Below are 18,502 nucleotides of genomic sequence, written 5' to 3'. Positions count from 1 at the left end.
AAGAAAAAAAAAAAGAAGAAAGAAAAAGAAATTAAAACTAATAAAAACAATAAAAGGAGTAAAAGAAAGAAAATAACCTGGACTTGATCAGGTGTGGTACGTTTTGAAGGTTCATGGTGGAGCTGCAAAGTCTTGGGCGTCAGAGGTGCATTCGTTGTGATCCAATGGCTGACTTTGGTGGTTGTACTGTGGGCGTTCGTAGGCGTGTAATGCTGGATTCGTGAACAATGTTCAACAAATAAAATAATTAAAACAAGTGCGGAATGCTGGGATCGAACCCAGGTTCCTTGAGTCACGCGTTTGTTACGCTATCCAACCATGCTGCATTGATCATCTGTTAACAATACACCTTTGAATCAATAAAACTAATAAAATCTGATATTCAAAGGACAAGTCAGAATGGGCCCCCTTTCTCTCGCGCGAACCACTGGGAATCAGAGAGAGAAGTGAGAATTGTTGACTAGCCATTCAAGAGTGGACACGCGTGGATGGGGAAAGAGTGGGATTTGACCAGCGAACAGAATGTTGCCACGCACGCGACTTCACTATTCATCATCTTCTACTTTCCACCTGCGGATTTATTTACGAAATTTCCTAGGATTTTACCTGCGATTTATTTGCTTTCTTCATAATTAAACCTGCAACAGTGGCACACACACAAGGACGATCCAAACAAGAATGAAGGGCACCCAGTTTACATAAACAGACCCTTCTAAATCCAAATCCACTGTTACTTTTGGTAAAAAACGCCTGTACATTGAGATTCGAAAGAAACAAGTGTGAAGACCTAATAATGGTGCATCACCCCACATGCATCATGGCCTTGTTCTAACCACCCAGAACTTCCTTAAATCACACAAATAACTCGAATATATCATTAGATTCGATCAAATGGCATTAAATCATGGCCAACGAAAACTACATATGCATGAAGAAAAATATGAACATGGTGCAGTCATAATACACGTTAGAAAGCATCAAGACTGAGCCATTACCGTTCTACCTTACCTAGAGATGTGCATGGAAGGATTATTGGACCTTGAACGAAGCTGCAACTTGTAATACGAAAGTTCACTTTTCCTTGAGTTTTTGCAAGTGAAAGAGGTGCTCCTAGATTAGAATTTTCGTGGGAGAGAGGCTGAGTGGAGAGGATATATATATATATATATATATATATATATATATATATATATATATATATATATATATATATATATATATATATATATATATATATATATATATATATATATATATATATATATATATATATATATATATATATATATATATATATATATATATATATATATATATAGGAGACAACATTAGGGTTTTGAGTTTTGGAAAAAAAGAATTGGATTGTTTGAGAAAGATTTGATTTGTAAAATACATGAAAACTTTCTAAATCCAACCCTAATCTATTTTCCACAACCTTTAAGGTGTTATTTTCCTTGTCCTTTGTGATTGGGATATGAATAAATAAATAGGAATGATTCAAAGAATATATTTTTTATTTAATTATGGTTTTATTTGGATTAAGATGATTTTAAATGAATAAAATCAAAATAATTGAAATAAAAACCGCAGGATCCATAAAGATTGGCTCATGGGCCTCTTGCAAGCTTAGCATCACGTGGGCAATCCAAATCTTAAAGCCCAATACTAAAAAATTGGAATTTTGCTAATTAGGTTTTTGCCTTTTTCTTGAAAATCAACCAACTTGCGCCAATCATATCTCTCTCATTTTTAATCATATGGAGGTATTCTTATACTTTTTAGAAAGCTCAAAGAATCCTCTAAATGACCCTTTTGGTTTCATCTCCATAGAGTCTTCCATGTTCATGTATGCTTCATTTGAAAAAGATTTTGGTTGACTTTTGAAATGACTTGTAATGTTTTGGCTCATATCTCCCAAATGAATCATTTTTAGACTTGGCTTGTGAGAGACAAAATTGTAGAGAATTAAATTTTCTTCAAATTGAGCTTTGGATGGGAAATTTATGACGTTCCATATGAAAGTTATGGCTGGTCAAAGTTGGGTTGACTTTCTCCTTAAAAACCCTAATTTAGAAACTTAGGCTTTTGATAATTTTGGAGCTTTTCTTGACGAATCATGATCAATCCTTGATCAATGGATGAATGATACTTCAAAATGAGGATGTTGACCAAAAATTAGGAGTTTTGACTATGGTTTGACCATAGTTTGATTTTTAGGTCAACTAGTCGATTATTGATCATTTGGGCCATTGACTGAGCAATCCTTTGAATCAGGGCTTGAAATTTGGCATGAGTATGCTTTGAATCATATGAGAGGCCATGGAGTCCATTTGAGGCATCAGAATCTGATCAAAACCCTAGCTGGAGAGTTGTTGTTTAGGAGAGTGCGCATTCAGTCAAGCCTTGAGCTTTTGATATTCAAATGAGCTTGAGTATGAAAATGTGATGGGCAAATTTTGGGGTAAGACACATATAAACGATCCCCATTTCTTTGCTAAAGCAAATAAAAATTCGGAATGCCACACAATGGCTGGTGTGCGATAAACTCTTAACCACACATCTCTAACAGCATCAACTGTCTTTATTTCCCACTTCTTGACTTCACTGAACCAAGCATTCCACAAAGAATCCTTCTCACCGATGAAATCCTCAATATATCCCTTTTCTAACTCCTCCAACAAGCATAAATTGCCTCCAAGCGGACTAACTTTGATCGCATAAATACCCTCCATCTCCATATGCATTTGTATGTTGTACGCCATCCCTAGAATTAGAGCTTTTCCTACAAACACATTCAGAAATCTACTCCTTTGAGCTTCACTAGAACAAAAGCTAAAGCCAGCTACGTTTCCCTCTTCTTCTTCATCACGCGCTCTTCTCCCAGACTTCACATTTGAATCTGCCACCACCGTAACAAAACTTCTATCATCCCTCCTCCCATACTCAGGACCCCTAAAGCCCCCTTTGCTACCTTCCACTGTGAACCCACGACCACCATGAATCCCCTACTTTTGAGAACCCTCCAAACTACCCTTCTCCACCTCTTGACTTCTCTAAAAACGCGGAAGATTCACGTGCAGTTTCTTTCCCGCAATATAATAGGCCTCTAATTTGCTTGATGGATTTAAATCGTAAAGAATATAATTTATTCGTGAAATGTTTTTAATATATATGCCTATGTCAATAAGTGAGAATATTATGTGTATTTGTTTTTTTTTTTTAAATGGACAAACATATGGCTAAAAATATTATTTTTAAAAAAAATTAAAATTTAATATTTCTAATAAAAAGAAAAATCTTAAAGATTATATTTTAATCCAATCACTGAAGCACACCCTTATACAAACTTTTTTTTTGACACACATTAAATCTATTATTAATATATAAAAGTAATAGTACTTGAAAATTTCAATAAAAGCCCTCTGATAAATGTACTGAAACTTTTCTTATTCCACGGGTATAAAAGTCTTTTGTCAAAATAACACAATAATATTGATTTGGCATTTATTGTTGCTGATGTGGCAGTCTCTAATTTTTTGTTGATTTTTAATTTTTCGTAAATGATTATTTTTTTCTTCAAATTCAAATCTACACGTTATTAATTATTTATTTATTTATACAGATTATAAAACCCTAATAGGTCTATTAAATGCATGAATTATTCCATAATTTGAAACGATGAATTTTACAATTTTGAAAACACAAAGCCCTCCACTAACCAAAATTACTCCTGACCTTCCATATTCCAAACAACACTTTTCAAATTCACACAACTTCTTATCTCCATTAAATTCCACCAGTTTTCCATAAGCCCTAATATTCACACCATTATTATAACTATATATATGACTATATATTTACTTCACAGGCAAAAAAAATTGTTCCAACATCACCACCAAATGGAATCTGGCAAAAATTGAAAGGATCAAGGTTACGCCATAACCTTATAAACAACTTATAAACAACTAGCAGTACAGAACCTACAAACAAACTCAAGCCAACATGCAAGCAACCAGCAACGCACCTCAAACTGCAAAACTACAATACACAGAGCAACGACACAACCAAACAAGATCCAGTCACACACAAAATTTGCAACAGAAGAAACATGCATAGAGTATGAAGGCAAGGAAGAAGAAGAATGAACGAAGCATAACGAGTAAAATCTTTACCTGGGTTTGAGAACTCTTTGTTTCTGTTTATGCTTCTGGCCTTTTTTGTATGATTGAATGTGAAAAGATGAATATTTCTTAGAGATAAGAGAGGTTGAGCATCGTATTTGGTTTGCAGAGAGAAAGTTTTTTATTTTTTATTTCATCTATTTTTAATTATTACTTGGACCAAAAATGACGGCTTGGTTTTCTTCTATAAGTTTCTAGAATTTTTGTTGTTTATGACTATGGTTGTTTATGACCATTTGGGCCTCACACCTTACCAGTCCAGATTATAACATATTTTTCAATTTCAGAAGATTATATTTTGTGTCTTAGTGACTATTTTGCTTCAAATGGTGACTTTTATTTAAGCATAAAATCATGAAATGGTTGGGAATCAAGCTCTTCTAAAAAATAATCTTATAAAGTCAATTTTTGATTAATTTATTTTGTTCTTTTGTAAATATATCTAAAATATTTCTATTAAAAATACATTTTAAAATTGAATTTGAAAAGTTGGATGATATTTATCATGTTTTAAATATTTAAAATAGAATTTGGAAAGTTGAGTGATACACGCTTCCTCTTTTCAAGAAGAAAAGTTGAAATTCCCAGGATACTCTAAAAAACCGTTTCAATTAAGTTTGTCATTAATAAATCATTATTTCTATACTGAGAAGTTTGTAATGATTCTTCCTTTATACTTATATAATGTAATAGTTATTACTCTCTATTAGTAATTATTATATTTCAATTCCGTTTTCACCGTGTTAGATTATTATTATTATTATTATTACTCTAATAAAAACATAAGCAAATTATTATTATTATTATTCTATTTTTTTTCTTTTTGTTTGAGGATTGTTTTTATTTTGAACTAAGTTTTTTTAGTTTTGGTTATGAATTTATGAATATGATGATGAATGGTATATCGAAAGGTTTGCGTAAAAATAAATAGATTCCTTAAAAATATGGAAAATCAAGTTTGATTATAAAATTTGAATTATTGTAAAGGGACAACTTCTCTACCCATCACAAAAAGATGGGTAGTGTATCTTCCACCAATCAGATGACACAATTTAATTTTTATATATTTAATTATTTATTATATAGAATAATTATTTGATATTTTCAATGCATTTTACATTAAAGGTAACCTTACCCAACTTTTTGAGTTGGGTAAATAAGAATTCACCTTATTGTAATTAATGGAAAGATATCTCTAAAATAAATAAATAAATAAAAGAATGAAACGATATCACGTCTAATATGTCCACTTTCATAACTATTGTATTTAATATTTTTTTATATTTTCAAATATTGTGTTTACTAATTAAAATCTTACAATTAAATAATACATTAATTTAATTTTAAAATCTTCCAATTATTGTGTTTAATCGTAAAAGATGTTGATGGTAAATTTACATTTAATTAGAAAGAGTATTATCCAACAAAAAATATTGCAAAATTACAATCATGATTAATTTAATTTTTTTTATGTAAATCAATCTGTTTATGATGTTTGTACATAGACTTTATTACTAAAATAAATATTTTAGTCATTTACTAAAGTTTTATTTAAGTTTTTTTTTTAAAATTTAGTAATACATTAACTATAATTAAAACTACTATTAAAATATAATAAATTATATTAAAATTTCAATTTATTAAAAAATGTTAGTTTTTTCTATGATAAAATTATCATTTATACTAAAAAGTGTTATAAATATTTGTATATGATAAAATAACATGAGATAATTATGATAGAAACATATATAAATTTATTATGAAAAGTAGAAAATTGTTATTCTTTTTATATTTCTACAATTACATATTATCATTTTATTTAATTAGTACACATAATATAAAGTTTTATCACCACATCAAAAATAAGTTTTGGCTCTTTATAAAAATGTAAAAAATAAAATATATTAATTGTGATAATTAATTTTAATTATTATAATAATACATTAAAAATAGAAATTTTTAAGCATTTGACGTGAGATGTCATACATTTTAGGTTTGAAAAAATGAGATAATATCTCAAATAGGTTTAATAAATTTTATTCTCTAACTATGTTTAATTTCTTAATTAAAATTATATTAGTTTAAACTTATAAATTATATTTTTTATATTATAATAATATGTTAATGTAGAAACTTTTAAGCATTTGACGAAAGCTGTCATACATTTTATATTTGGGAAAATGGGCTAATATCTTAAACATGTTTAAATTTTTTTAGAATTAACTCATTTGGATTCAATTGGGGTTTCTTAACTCATCTGAATTGACGGGTAGATATGAAAGTATCTATAAGATACAGTTATTGACAGATCATTTTGACGGGAGCTGTCATACATTGTAGGTTTGAAAAAATGAGCTAATATCTCAAATAAGTTTGATAAATTTTATTCTCTAACTATGTTTAATTTCTTAATTAAAATTATATATTTTTAAACTTATAACTCATATTTTTTATATTATAATAATATGCATTAAATGTAGAAACTTTTAAGCATTTAACGGGAGCTGTCATACCTTTTATATTTGGGAAAGTGGGCTAATATTTTAAATAGATTTAAATTCTTTTAGAATTAACTCATTTGGATTCAACTGGGTTCTTAACTCATCTGAATTGACCGGTAGATGTGAAAGTATCTACGAGATACAAGTTCATTTTAATGTCTATATTTTAACTTTTTCTTTTGTTACTGTTTTATAAAATTGAAGTTATAAAAATAATTGACGGGTAGATGTGAACGTATCTATGAGATACCAGTTATTGATTGATCATTTTAATGTCTATCTTTTAACTATTTCTTTTGTTACTGTTTTATAAAATTGAAGTTATAAAAATAATTGTACGATTTATTATAAATATGAAGTTGGTACATCTTATTAATATATAATTGAAATTACGTGAATATTTATGAACGACATAATAAGTTATATTATGTTTGATATTCCTAACACATGAATTAAAATTTGATAAATGATTATAAGTTATAAATATATTAATGTTACTCATTCTTTGTATCTATATATGTTACACACTTTATTTATTTATTTTCCAAAGTTTTGATAAATATAAATCTTATTTTTATGCATTTTACTATGCAGGTATATGATGCAGGCTTTGTTACTGATTGGTTCTGATAATTTAAGAATATAGCATTTGAAGATTGTACCATCTATATGTTTTATTGTTTTATTTAAAGAGCTAAAAGTTTAGATGTATTATTAGCACTTTTGTTGTTAACTATTAAGTTTTTGGGATTAACATGACTAAGTTTGAGTTGCATTTTGGTTAATTATATATGTTTGATATATATAAAGGAACTTTTTAAGTCATAATTAGGTACATGTAATGTGAAGTCCCGCCAGACCCGTGCGATAGCACGGGTTTCCCACTAGTTAAATTATATGAGAGGATTTTAGAGAAAGAAAATAATGTAAGTAAAATAAAAATGATGTGATACTTGGAAAAATCAGTTAGTTACCGTTACTTTCAGTCATTAGTTTTTAATAGCTTTAGAGAGATATAAATTCTAAGACTTCTAAACAAAAATCCATCCACTTTTACATCACTCATTTTGGTCACCCTTTCACTCCATAGAAATGGAAGAATATCTTCTTGACACGCAAGAAAAGATCAATGCCGCGTGTTCTTCGTTCATCAAAATCGGATACCCTTCCGAGCTCTTTTCCATCTCCAACCTCCATACTCATTGCTTCAACCAAATCATGTTCCGTGATTTAATCAAACCTTTTTCTTCTATCACTGATTTAAAACTTTTAACCTATCTTTTCAACAAAGCCCAAAAAACCATTCTCTCTGATATTTTTCCTAGCAATCCTAACAAATTCTGTGAGTTTGTCAACTGTATTAACTGGCTCAAAAGCGACTCAGCATCACAAGAAAAGAAAGAGGAAATTTCGAATGCCGCTTTTGTTTATGCTCACATGATGCTTGTTTCGGCTGATTCTCTTATGCAAGAAAGTAAATGCATGCAGCGCGAGATCGATGAATTAAAGAAGCTTCAGATCCATCTTCTTGAGACAGAATCCCAACAATGCAGAGGAGTTCTTGAAGAATTAAAGAAACGCCAAGAGGAACTCGAGATCAAAACTGCAAATATTGTGGCTGACTTGAAGATTAAGTTAGGTCCTCTTTATGATTACGAAAAGCCTCCGAAAGAGCAATTAGAAATTGAGTCTTATCAGCTTTATGTAGAGGACATAAAGCCTTTACAGTTAAGCGCAATCCCTTTACTTCCAGAGAATGGATTTGAGAATGTGATTGAGTTATTTGGCGGCAAAGTGAAGGATCGTCACTTGATTGCATATTTGAATGATCCTGTTAGAAAAGAGCTCATTAAAGCTTATTTTGAAGAGTTTGTTCCTGGTTTGTGAAAATGCTGATTACTACTTTTAGTTATGAATAAGGATCATCTAAGTGTAGGTAGTGATGATGTTGTAGTTGTTAGGAATGAGTCTGTGAAACTTTTGTAATAGCTAGCAACTTATATGTTAGTTTTCTTTCTTTTCTACTTTAGAATCATATCTCCCTTATATTAAATAATAAACATTTGAGCAATTGATTTTGGATTTCTTTTATGATTTAATTGTGAATTGTTTAGTGTCCAATTGTTGTTGTTGTTGTTGTTGGTGTTTGCATTAAATTCATGCTTATTCAAAAACAGAAAGAAAAGTTTATACAATAATTACAACTATGAATCATGCAAGACTATTACATCAGTATGTACAAATAGTTATAAGCTTGTATAAAATAATATAGAGATGGACTTATATAAAGGCATGAAACCAATTCTTTGAAAAAAATCACCAGTTTTAGAAACAAAATACAATTGAGAATTTTAATTCCTCTTTCTCTCTATGTTTTATAAGTGACTGTTTGAATTTCATTGAGAATTTTAATTCCTCTTTCTCTCTATGTTTTATAAGTGACTGTTTGAATTTCATTGAGAATTTTAATTCCTCTTTCTCTCTATGTTTTATTGTTTGAATTTCATATATGTTCCACAAATATCAATCTAATACCTCTTCAGTTAAACAACCCACATATGGAATGATCAGTGTGAACAATTATAAGAAACCTTATATCTTATACATTACTTAAAGAAATTTAGAATTTTGTACACTTATGAATTGATCAAATCTAAAATGTAAAATGCTAGTTTCATGATTTTGACAATTTGGAGATGTAAAATGCATAGAAAATTGCTCTGGTCTTTCAAGGAAGATGATTGTTGCTGATCACTCCCTTCCCCTGCTTAGTACTTTAAACACATTTCACTAAAAATGATTATTTTACTTTCAAAGACTGTAATTAATAATGTTCTTAACATCTTAGCAAAGATAATATTAAAGGAAGGAAATACAACAAGATTTTACACACCAACTAGAAAAATCACACTGCAAATAAATTACAATGAAACATTTTACATAATCTAGCTTATGAATTTGACTGGACTAGCTCTTAGGCCTTGATCACCACCAAAGCAAGTGTTGAAAACTCAAATATTTCCTCAAGATTCCAAATAAACTCATGTGTAGATTGACAAAGAAACTTTTCAGAAGACATTCATATCCTCTTGTCCATTATCTACATACTTGTCATCCTTTTCCTTTTCCTTTTCCTCTTTGTTTGTATCAAAAAGAGGAGCATCGAGCTCCGGAGGTTTCTGATATCACAAGAAATCGGTAATTAATGATATATGTAACAAGAAGAAGAAATGAAAGAAAACTTGAACATCATACACATATATAGGGCTGTTTTAAAATCCAAACCAGACACCGAACCAACAAGATCTTCAGATCGTGGTTCAACTGCTTTAAACCGCTCAAACCAAGAAGGAATCACAATCGAACAACTCAAGTAACCGAACTATAGACAATGTTAGTTCACGGTTCAACCAGTTGAATGTCTGGTTAGACTTTTAAAACATCGATAAGCTTGTTATCTTACCGTGCATCTAACTAAGGCCCAATTGATACCCTTGAAGAAGGAATGGTTCTTAATATCATTTGCTCCTCCCTTTGAGCCCAACCTGCTAGTTGGATCTCTTTGCAACAAGTGATAAATGAGCTGTTTTGCACTGAGACTAACCTGCAATATCAAGAATTGCAGCACGATCGACATTACATTCACTTGTTTAGAATTTATAATATTATAGAAAGAGAGAATAGTCTCACCTGTTTACTTTTGGGAAATTTAAGATCCTTGTGGAGAATATTCGCAAATGTTCTTTGCCTATTCTTTCCCCGGAATGGTGTATATCCATAAAACATTTCATACAGAAGAATTCCTGAAAAGAGACAAACATGTATTCAAAACATAAATGTCCACTACATAGACTAGTTACAAAATTCATCAAACTTTCCTCTTTTGTTTTCCAATTTTGAGCTTTTATTTGTTATAAGAATTGAAAATTACCTAGAGCCCACCAATCCACAGCACTAGTATGGCCTGAACCAGTTATAATTTCCTGCACAAATATTCAACTGTTAATCACAATAGACACATGTGATGTGAGTAAGTAAAAATTTCAAACAAGTTTGAATAGTGAAACATGAAACATGTTAACTATGTCTCATTCATGCAGGCTTCTATGAGAATAAAGTCTCGAAACAACAAACCGGAGCTATGTACTCTTCTGTGCCAACAAAAGAATTTGATGCTCTCATTGGTTCAGCCATAAATATTGGACCATGCTGTCCTTTCTTCTTGTCATTTGTACTTGGAGCTAAGAGCTATAAAGAATAGTGAATGAAATAAGACACATATAAAGTTGTTTTAATGGAGTTAAAAAGTATTAGACTTTTTGTCTCTAAGATATACCTCTGGTTTGCATGATGTTAAACATGATAAATCGAAATCTGTTAAAGACACGTGTCCAGTGCTTTGTAGTAACACATTTTCTGGCTTTAAATCCCTATATATTATCCCTGTGAATTTCCACCAAACAGTACCATTATACCGTAATGTTGTTCGGGTTTTTATGTAGACATTGATGATATTTACTAATAAGAGCTTACCTTGACAATGAAGATATTCCAACGCAACAACTACTTCAGTGGCATAAAATCTATCATTATCACAAGCATATCACTTCATGTCAGTAACATGAAATTAGAAAAACACAAATAGCCAACATTGTTTGAGAAGGATACAAAGAAAAGGTTCATAGAAATATGTTTTGATTGAATTCAAGCACTAAATTTATGAGACATGTGCATATACATAGGTTGCATTATATACCTCACTGCATCTTCCTTGAGAACCTTCGCCGGCTGGCGGTCGAGCAGCATAAATAGTTCTCCTCCAGGACAGTAATCAGTTATCAAACAAATATGTGTTTTGGTCTGCATATTAGTCAAGTTCAAGCTTTCAACAAGTTCAGTTTGTTGTAATTAAGTAGCATTTTAATCATAGTTTGTTATGAAATGATAGTGGAGTTTCGAACCTGAAAGGAAGCATATAATGCAGGAAGAAAAGGGTGGTCCAACATGTCTAGGATTTCTCTCTCTGTGCAAGCTCTATGCACCTGTAGTTATTGTCAAAATTGAAACAATAATTTTATTTATAGTCGATGTAGGACTAATTACTCGCACTTAAACTCTCATATTCATCACCTTGTTACGATTGAGCATAACACCCTTGTCCATAGCCTTCATGGCAAAATGATGATTAGTTCCACATAGCTCCACCAGATGAACACTGAAGGCCAGTAAGCAAGTCATATAATAACATTATTAACATGAAAGATTGAAACGAAACATTAACAATAGTTCAATTTGAGAAGGGAAACATCGATAAGAACCTGCCAGTGTCTCCTGAGCCTAATGGTTTAATTGGCTTAAAATGCTTCAAGCCTATCTTCTCTCCACTCTCCATGATCTGCAAAACAATGATCACATAATCAATTAGCAAAACATGATTTACTTGCAATACTGCAAAAGTTATTTGAAAAAAATCCAAAATTTGGCAGCCATGTAATGATCTTTGATCGATGTAATGATATTTGACCATCTTCAATACAAAAATAATACCTTCTGAATAGCTCTCCAAGCAGCATCTTCCCTCCTATGAGGTTTAGGACGAACCACTTTTGAATGATTCATCCATAGATCTTCTGGTTTCTGATTGTAACCAAAAGGTTAAGTAAGCAACTGATTTCAAAAGCTGTTGAGAGGATAAAAATAATAAGCAGATTTTTTTTACCATATTAGCATCTGGGAGTTCTCTCAATGCATCATCAACATTTTCTGCAGTTTTCTTAACCTGAGGATAGTAACCAAATAAACTTGTCACAATAGTATAATTTAAACCTGAATTCAAAGTCTCTATTTCAATTTTGTTAAACTAATGAAACACTTGAATAGAAACCAAACCAAATTTTCTCCCTCCTTTGCTGTATCTTCTGCAATGCGGTTGTGAAGAGGCTCAACATGTTGACTACCATCAAGTTGAACTCCAATAAAATACTGTACCTCTCCCTATAAACATACAAGGAAAAGAGAAACAAGTTAACATGTGATTCTATGGTAAATGGAAAATAAGTCACTACCTACGAAGCATTGACACTGACACGAACATTGTACACGATACTCATAAAAATTTGATAGAATAAAAGTAATTGAATATAAATATAACTACCTTCTGATCACGCATTGGCTGCAAATGAAACAGATTCCAGAACTTTTTACCTGAATTGAGTAGATAAATCTTCAAATTCAATAGTAAGTGAAAAACAGGAAAATATTTTGTAGTTTTTCTATCTACTAATATTAATACAGTTTAATTATTCAAGAAATAATTGGAGATTACAACATAATGTGACATTTACTTACCAGTCTTGGTATAATTAATGAGCTGCACAGTAACTTCTATTTGATTGTCAATTGCATATCTTATTTTTTTCACTGTTGCAGGATCAGTTTCAGGTCCTTGCAGAAACCTGCATCACCAAATATCATATATAATATAATTACATACCATGAAATTTTGTCATTATGCAAAAACTTTCTACAGTACTTTCAAAAACAAAAAACTAAAATTCAAGAAAGTTATAGAGTCCTTAAACATATTTAACCTGCAATTTCTCCCCAAGATTTCTTCACGAGAATACTCGGTAAGCTCTAAGAAGCTATCAGAGGCAAAGATCTGAAAAACCAAATAAATAAAAACTTTATCATCAGATTCATATTCACAAATAATCAATCTCATATAGATTTCTTACAATGGGGTTATCAGGGAGCCTTGGATCAGTAATGACAAAGTTTTTCTCGATACGTTCAAGTGTGGTAGCAAGATCAAGACCTTTTCTCTTTTCCCTCTTTAGTGTAATATTTTTGTCATCAAAACTATCAGGCCTATCATCATCCTCAGAGCTATCCCCGTCAAGAACTTGTTCATCATTGATTAATCTTTCATTGTTTGACAGACTTTTCCTCATGAACCTACAGAAACATATAGTGAAACTCAACTCAATCTTTGATAAAAACAATCTAGAAATAGTGTTTGAGAATATATAATCAGAATGCATAGCATACCCCATGAAAGAGCGGCGGCGTGATTTGTTTTTGTTTTCTGGGAGCTCAGTGATGGGATGCATTGAGTTAAAGTTGTCAGCTCCTGAATGTGATTTGCGTCGGAATGAACGCAAAGTGCTATCAGATTTTCTCCTTGATGATTTGGAATTTGGTGGTGTTGCATGGCCATTTGTTGGCTTTTTGATGAAGGGGAGACGGTTTGCTGATTCACTGAGTGAGCGTGGTCTTTTGCTCACTGCCTCCACCAACTCAGTAACTGTTGAGTTTGCCTTCTCTTTCTGACGAGCTACACAATTATATTAGAGTTAGTTTTTGTTATATTAGTTACATTAGTTACACACTTAAACTCAACTTCCTATTGTGTTTTAATATATCATCTATGATTGACTCATGCTTTGTGTATATTAGATCATTGTTCCTATGAAATAAACAAGCTAAATATTTCATTTTATATCTTATAAGGTGTACGTGTAATATTTTTCTATATGTTATTTCATAGTATTTAATTGTAATTAATAACATTGGGCATGGTCGGAATTTAGTTTGAAACATGCATATTGCTTATTGACTATGAATAAATAGATAGCAATTGATACGGAATGGCTGGAGCTCTGTTGGCAACTCAAGCAGGCTGGCTCCGTCAAGACGTTGACATATTTGATGTCAATAAACACTGACACATTTATATATTACAATTACATTAAACATGAATTTTATTTATAAAATATCTAAATTAAGAATAAAATGTTAGCAATATGTATCTAAAAAAAGTTTTAAAATAAAATATGCTATCAATTTCCTATCAAAGAAATTGAAAATAAATAAAATACATAAATAAAATCACTCCTTACAATTATATACCTCTCTACTACTAAAACAAACCCGAAATATTTTAAATGTGCTAACAATAAAGAAAACACAAGTTTTTTTAATTAAAAAAAACAAAAGTTTTTTTACTTCATCATATTTATGAATAGTGATATGTAATGCATGCAGTGTAAGAGTTTTGTGTCAAAAAAATTCCTAACATATATAATATAATATTGGGTAAATAGAAAATATAATAAGTGTTGGTTATCTATTTATTTCTCCAGTGAAAAGCTAAAAATTTAATAGATTAAATATATCAGTTTTCTTTAATAATATTTAAAATAATAACTTAATTACATGTGATTAACAACAAAATTTTCTTATTATTTATAATTTAATCTTGAAAACCTAAGTAATTAATGTTTTATTATTTGAAATAATTTTATTTGATGTAATATTATTTGAAAACCTAACTAAATTTAATGTTTTTTTATGAAAAACTATTTTTTTTATATTTAAAATAAAAGGCTATTTGGATATAAAATGCAAAATACAATTATTTTATAACTTTAAACAGACACAAAATAACATACATTTTTAATAAAAAAATTCTAATTTTTTTTTAAATCATTTAAATTTAAATAATTTAAAAAAAATACATTAAAAAGGTATAACTAAAACATAGTTTTTTTTTCAAATAATCATAAACAGCAAATGGTCATTTCTCAATGTATAATCAAAAGTAAAACACAAAAGAATAAAATCCACATCCAATACGTACCATCATATCGAATCAACGATTCGGGCAATCCATTGGGACGCAGCATCTTCTCCTTGGTCCCCTCTGTATGCTTACTAACCTCCACTTGCATTCTACCATCACCATGCATAATAATCACATACATTATCCTCATATTTACTTAAATAATATTAATCTTATAGTAATTTATTCTACATACCCTATAAGTTTCAGTATTTTTCCATGTTCGTCCTTAATAGGAGCAATAGTTAGAAGGTTCCAGAACGTTGTTCCATCCTTCTTGTAATTCAATAACCTCCCACAATAACTCGTTCCCGCCGCAAGCGCTTCTCTTATCTTTGCCACGTCATTCGGATCCGTATCAGCTCCCTGCATAAACCGACTACACCCGACCCGACCCGTCATTCAGTTACCAATACTCTCAAAAAAATTACTATTATAATATTATAGCTTACTTACCAGTTTCTTCCTATGACCTCTTTGGAAGTATAACCCGTCATATTAAAAAACCCGGCACTCGCATACATAATCGGGTAATCGGGTTTGGTAGCATCCGAAACCACAAAAGTTTGTTGAAAAGCCGATAGAGCATCTCTCAAATCCTCCGAAACTCTCGGAATCCCCCTACCACCCTCCCTTCCGTCATCGGAAGACTCACCGGAGCTTCTCACCGAGTTGTTCGAGTCTCTCCTCGAACCACCGCCGCCACCGGAGCCTCGAACACCAACTCCCTGTGGCTTTCCTGTCTCTGAATCAGTTTTCAGCACTAATCCCCACTCCGCCGCTCTCTGCTCCGCAGCGGAGCCTGACTCGCCGGATTTTGAAGGAGCCGTGGTTTCTTTCAGCGCCATCCAAGAGGTGGCGACGGGGACTTCGTCGGAGATAATGGAATCGCGCGTTGGTGGAGTTTCGGTGGCGCGTGAGCTTGTCCAAGTGTTCCATGAGCTGCTGGGATTTGGATTTGGATTCGGATTTTCGTCGTTGTTCTCAGATGAAGATGGATTGAAGACTTCTAGTGAGCCACGGTGATCTCTTGTAAATGGTTCCATCACTCTCACTTTCTGTTTCATTGTTATTCATAATCATGCACAATTATCAACTATACTATACTATTAATTCATGATAAAAACTACAGTAACTAATAGTAATATATGCAATACAAATTTTGCATATCCAAATTGTTTAACTATATATTAGAATCATCAATATCAACATATAAGTATATATACATGCATATATTTGAGAAAAGGGGTAACAAATGGATGAACTTAGAGATAGTGATAGTTGTTAAAATGACATATATAGTGTGAGGGGACACTCAATTATAGAGTGAATGATGATCTTAGAGGTGGGGCTTGGATCAAGATTCTTTCTAAATTTGGGTTAACTAAATTTTGAATTCCTATTTCATGTATTCATAGATTCACATTCACGGATTCAAAATATAAGTAAGTATTCTATTCAAATATGTTATTTTAACTAATTTGTGACATTATTGGTTTTAATTATAGTTAATTTAAAAACAATTTTATTTTAATTTTTTGTTATTAAAAAAACTTGTGCATAAATATCCTCTAGGCATAATTGCAAAGATTAATATCTCGAGTTGAGGATTATATCGGATAATTTGTATGCATTAATTCATGGGATTTTTTGTATTAAAATGTGTGGATGAGGTGAAGTGAAAGAAGGCCTTTTAGGGGGGGCACAAATTATTATAAATGCCATCAAAGCTGAGACTAAGACAGTGTATGGGTTGTTTGTTGATTATTTGTGTGTTGTCAGAAACACACAGTATCCACGAGAGCCATATAAGTCCCTAGAGGAGAAGACACTTGATGGAAAATATAATAATTTGACAACATCTAACTGTTTTTGTGTAAATATTTGATTGATTGTTTCTTCTTATAAGATTGTAGCATGGAAAAAGATTTGACACATAGCTTCTCACTTTCAATCTAATAAGCCAATAAGAAGAAATTCCTAAACTTACATGGATTATATTTCTTCTTATTAAGATGGGACACTTTGCATATAAAGTTTTTTAAGCATTAAATGAAAAGGTAAATCATCATAAAATAAAGTTGAAAAGTCATGGTTGCTAGACCTGTAAACTAGGAAATACCTTGATTGAACTATGTTGAAGTTGGTTCTGAACTTGTGTGTATTCTGCTTATTCCTTAACAAATTCAAGCACACAATATATATAAACAATGTAGAAGTTGGTTACTAGAAATAACTAACAGATAATGGTAGGAGAGATGGAATGAATAATTGAAGAAAAATGAATAATTGTCTCAAAGGTTTGGGTTTCCATACCTATGTTTCTAAACTTCACATGGCTCTTGTTAGTGCTCTACTATTTTCTATTCCTATATCTGTCTTCACTTAGAAAACATTAGATGGAGACATCAAATTTTTACAGAAAACCAAACCGTGACATATCCTATGTTGCTAACCTTTTTAAGTATTACTACCTTTTAATGATTTATGGTATCAGTCATTGACAGACTGGAAAAGGGTTGTCAAGAAAGAACACAGAACGTGTAAACCTGCTTTTGAATGTGTGTATGAGATTGTGGAGTTATAGCTGAGGACAAAAGCAAAACCAGACAATGAAAAATGGCACCATATCTACTTATCACTAATGGGTCTAGAGAGAAATATAATATTAATATTAAGGAAGTAACCGGGTTAGAAAAAATCAATTAAACCTTCAATTCAAACTAAATCAAACTGAAATAAAACTGATTGTTTATGGTTTAGTTGTGAAATCGAACCAAATCAATAAAAATCGATGTGGCTTGGTTCGGTTCTCGGTTTTACTTTTTAGGAACGGCCAAACCGATGAACCGAACCAATAGAATTAATTACCTTCTAAATCTTGTATTTCACCGATCATTAAGCTCGAATTTTGTATGGGTCCAACCGTTCTCCATTTATTTTTCTTTCTCTATTCTCCATTCTCCTTTTCGTATTTGAAATATGAAACATATTAATTAAAATTATTTAAAAAATTATTCTTTCCTAGTCAAAATTTTTTGAAAATAGAACAAAGGTGTATATTGGAGTATTCGTAGTTCATGAATGAAGAAAATTATACTAATAAGTTGATTCAGTTTTTAATAATCACTTAAAACGGTTAATCATTAAAGTGATTTTAGTTTAATTTAAAATGAGCTTAGAATTAATTTGTATTT

At 31.0% G+C, this 18,502-nt stretch overlaps 1 protein-coding gene across 2 annotated transcripts; it reads right to left on the bottom strand.

Annotated features, from left to right (window-relative positions):
• Positions 1-9,467: 9,467 nt before the first annotated feature.
• On the bottom strand, positions 9,468-17,739 carry LOC131626548 (phototropin-1-like). Of its 2 annotated transcripts, XM_058897369.1 has the most exons (23): positions 17,428-17,739; positions 15,762-16,363; positions 15,502-15,684; positions 15,324-15,415; positions 13,733-14,018; positions 13,420-13,639; positions 13,273-13,343; positions 13,031-13,137; positions 12,837-12,886; positions 12,572-12,676; positions 12,402-12,461; positions 12,230-12,319; positions 12,001-12,077; positions 11,813-11,897; positions 11,644-11,724; positions 11,439-11,542; positions 11,216-11,265; positions 11,019-11,125; positions 10,817-10,930; positions 10,614-10,665; positions 10,373-10,485; positions 10,146-10,286; positions 9,468-9,861 (listed from the first exon to the last, which is right to left on the bottom strand). In XM_058897369.1, the coding sequence occupies exons 2-23, from the start codon at positions 16,349-16,351 to the stop codon at positions 9,751-9,753; spliced, it is 2,889 nt and encodes a 962-aa protein (XP_058753352.1). In that variant the 5' UTR covers positions 16,352-16,363; positions 17,428-17,739; the 3' UTR covers positions 9,468-9,750. The 2 variants fall into 2 exon arrangements, with proteins under 2 accessions (XP_058753352.1, XP_058753351.1); XM_058897368.1 differs by lacking the exon at positions 17,428-17,739 and having other exon boundaries at positions 15,762-16,657.
• Positions 17,740-18,502: the final 763 nt, after the last annotated feature.

The sequence above is a fragment of the Vicia villosa genome, unplaced genomic scaffold, assembly GCF_029867415.1.
Source record: "Vicia villosa cultivar HV-30 ecotype Madison, WI unplaced genomic scaffold, Vvil1.0 ctg.000305F_1_1, whole genome shotgun sequence".
NCBI classification, from domain to species: domain Eukaryota; kingdom Viridiplantae; phylum Streptophyta; class Magnoliopsida; order Fabales; family Fabaceae; genus Vicia; species Vicia villosa.
The sequence above is the reverse complement of the archived record's forward strand: the minus strand, read 5'-3'. Positions and strand labels throughout refer to the sequence as shown.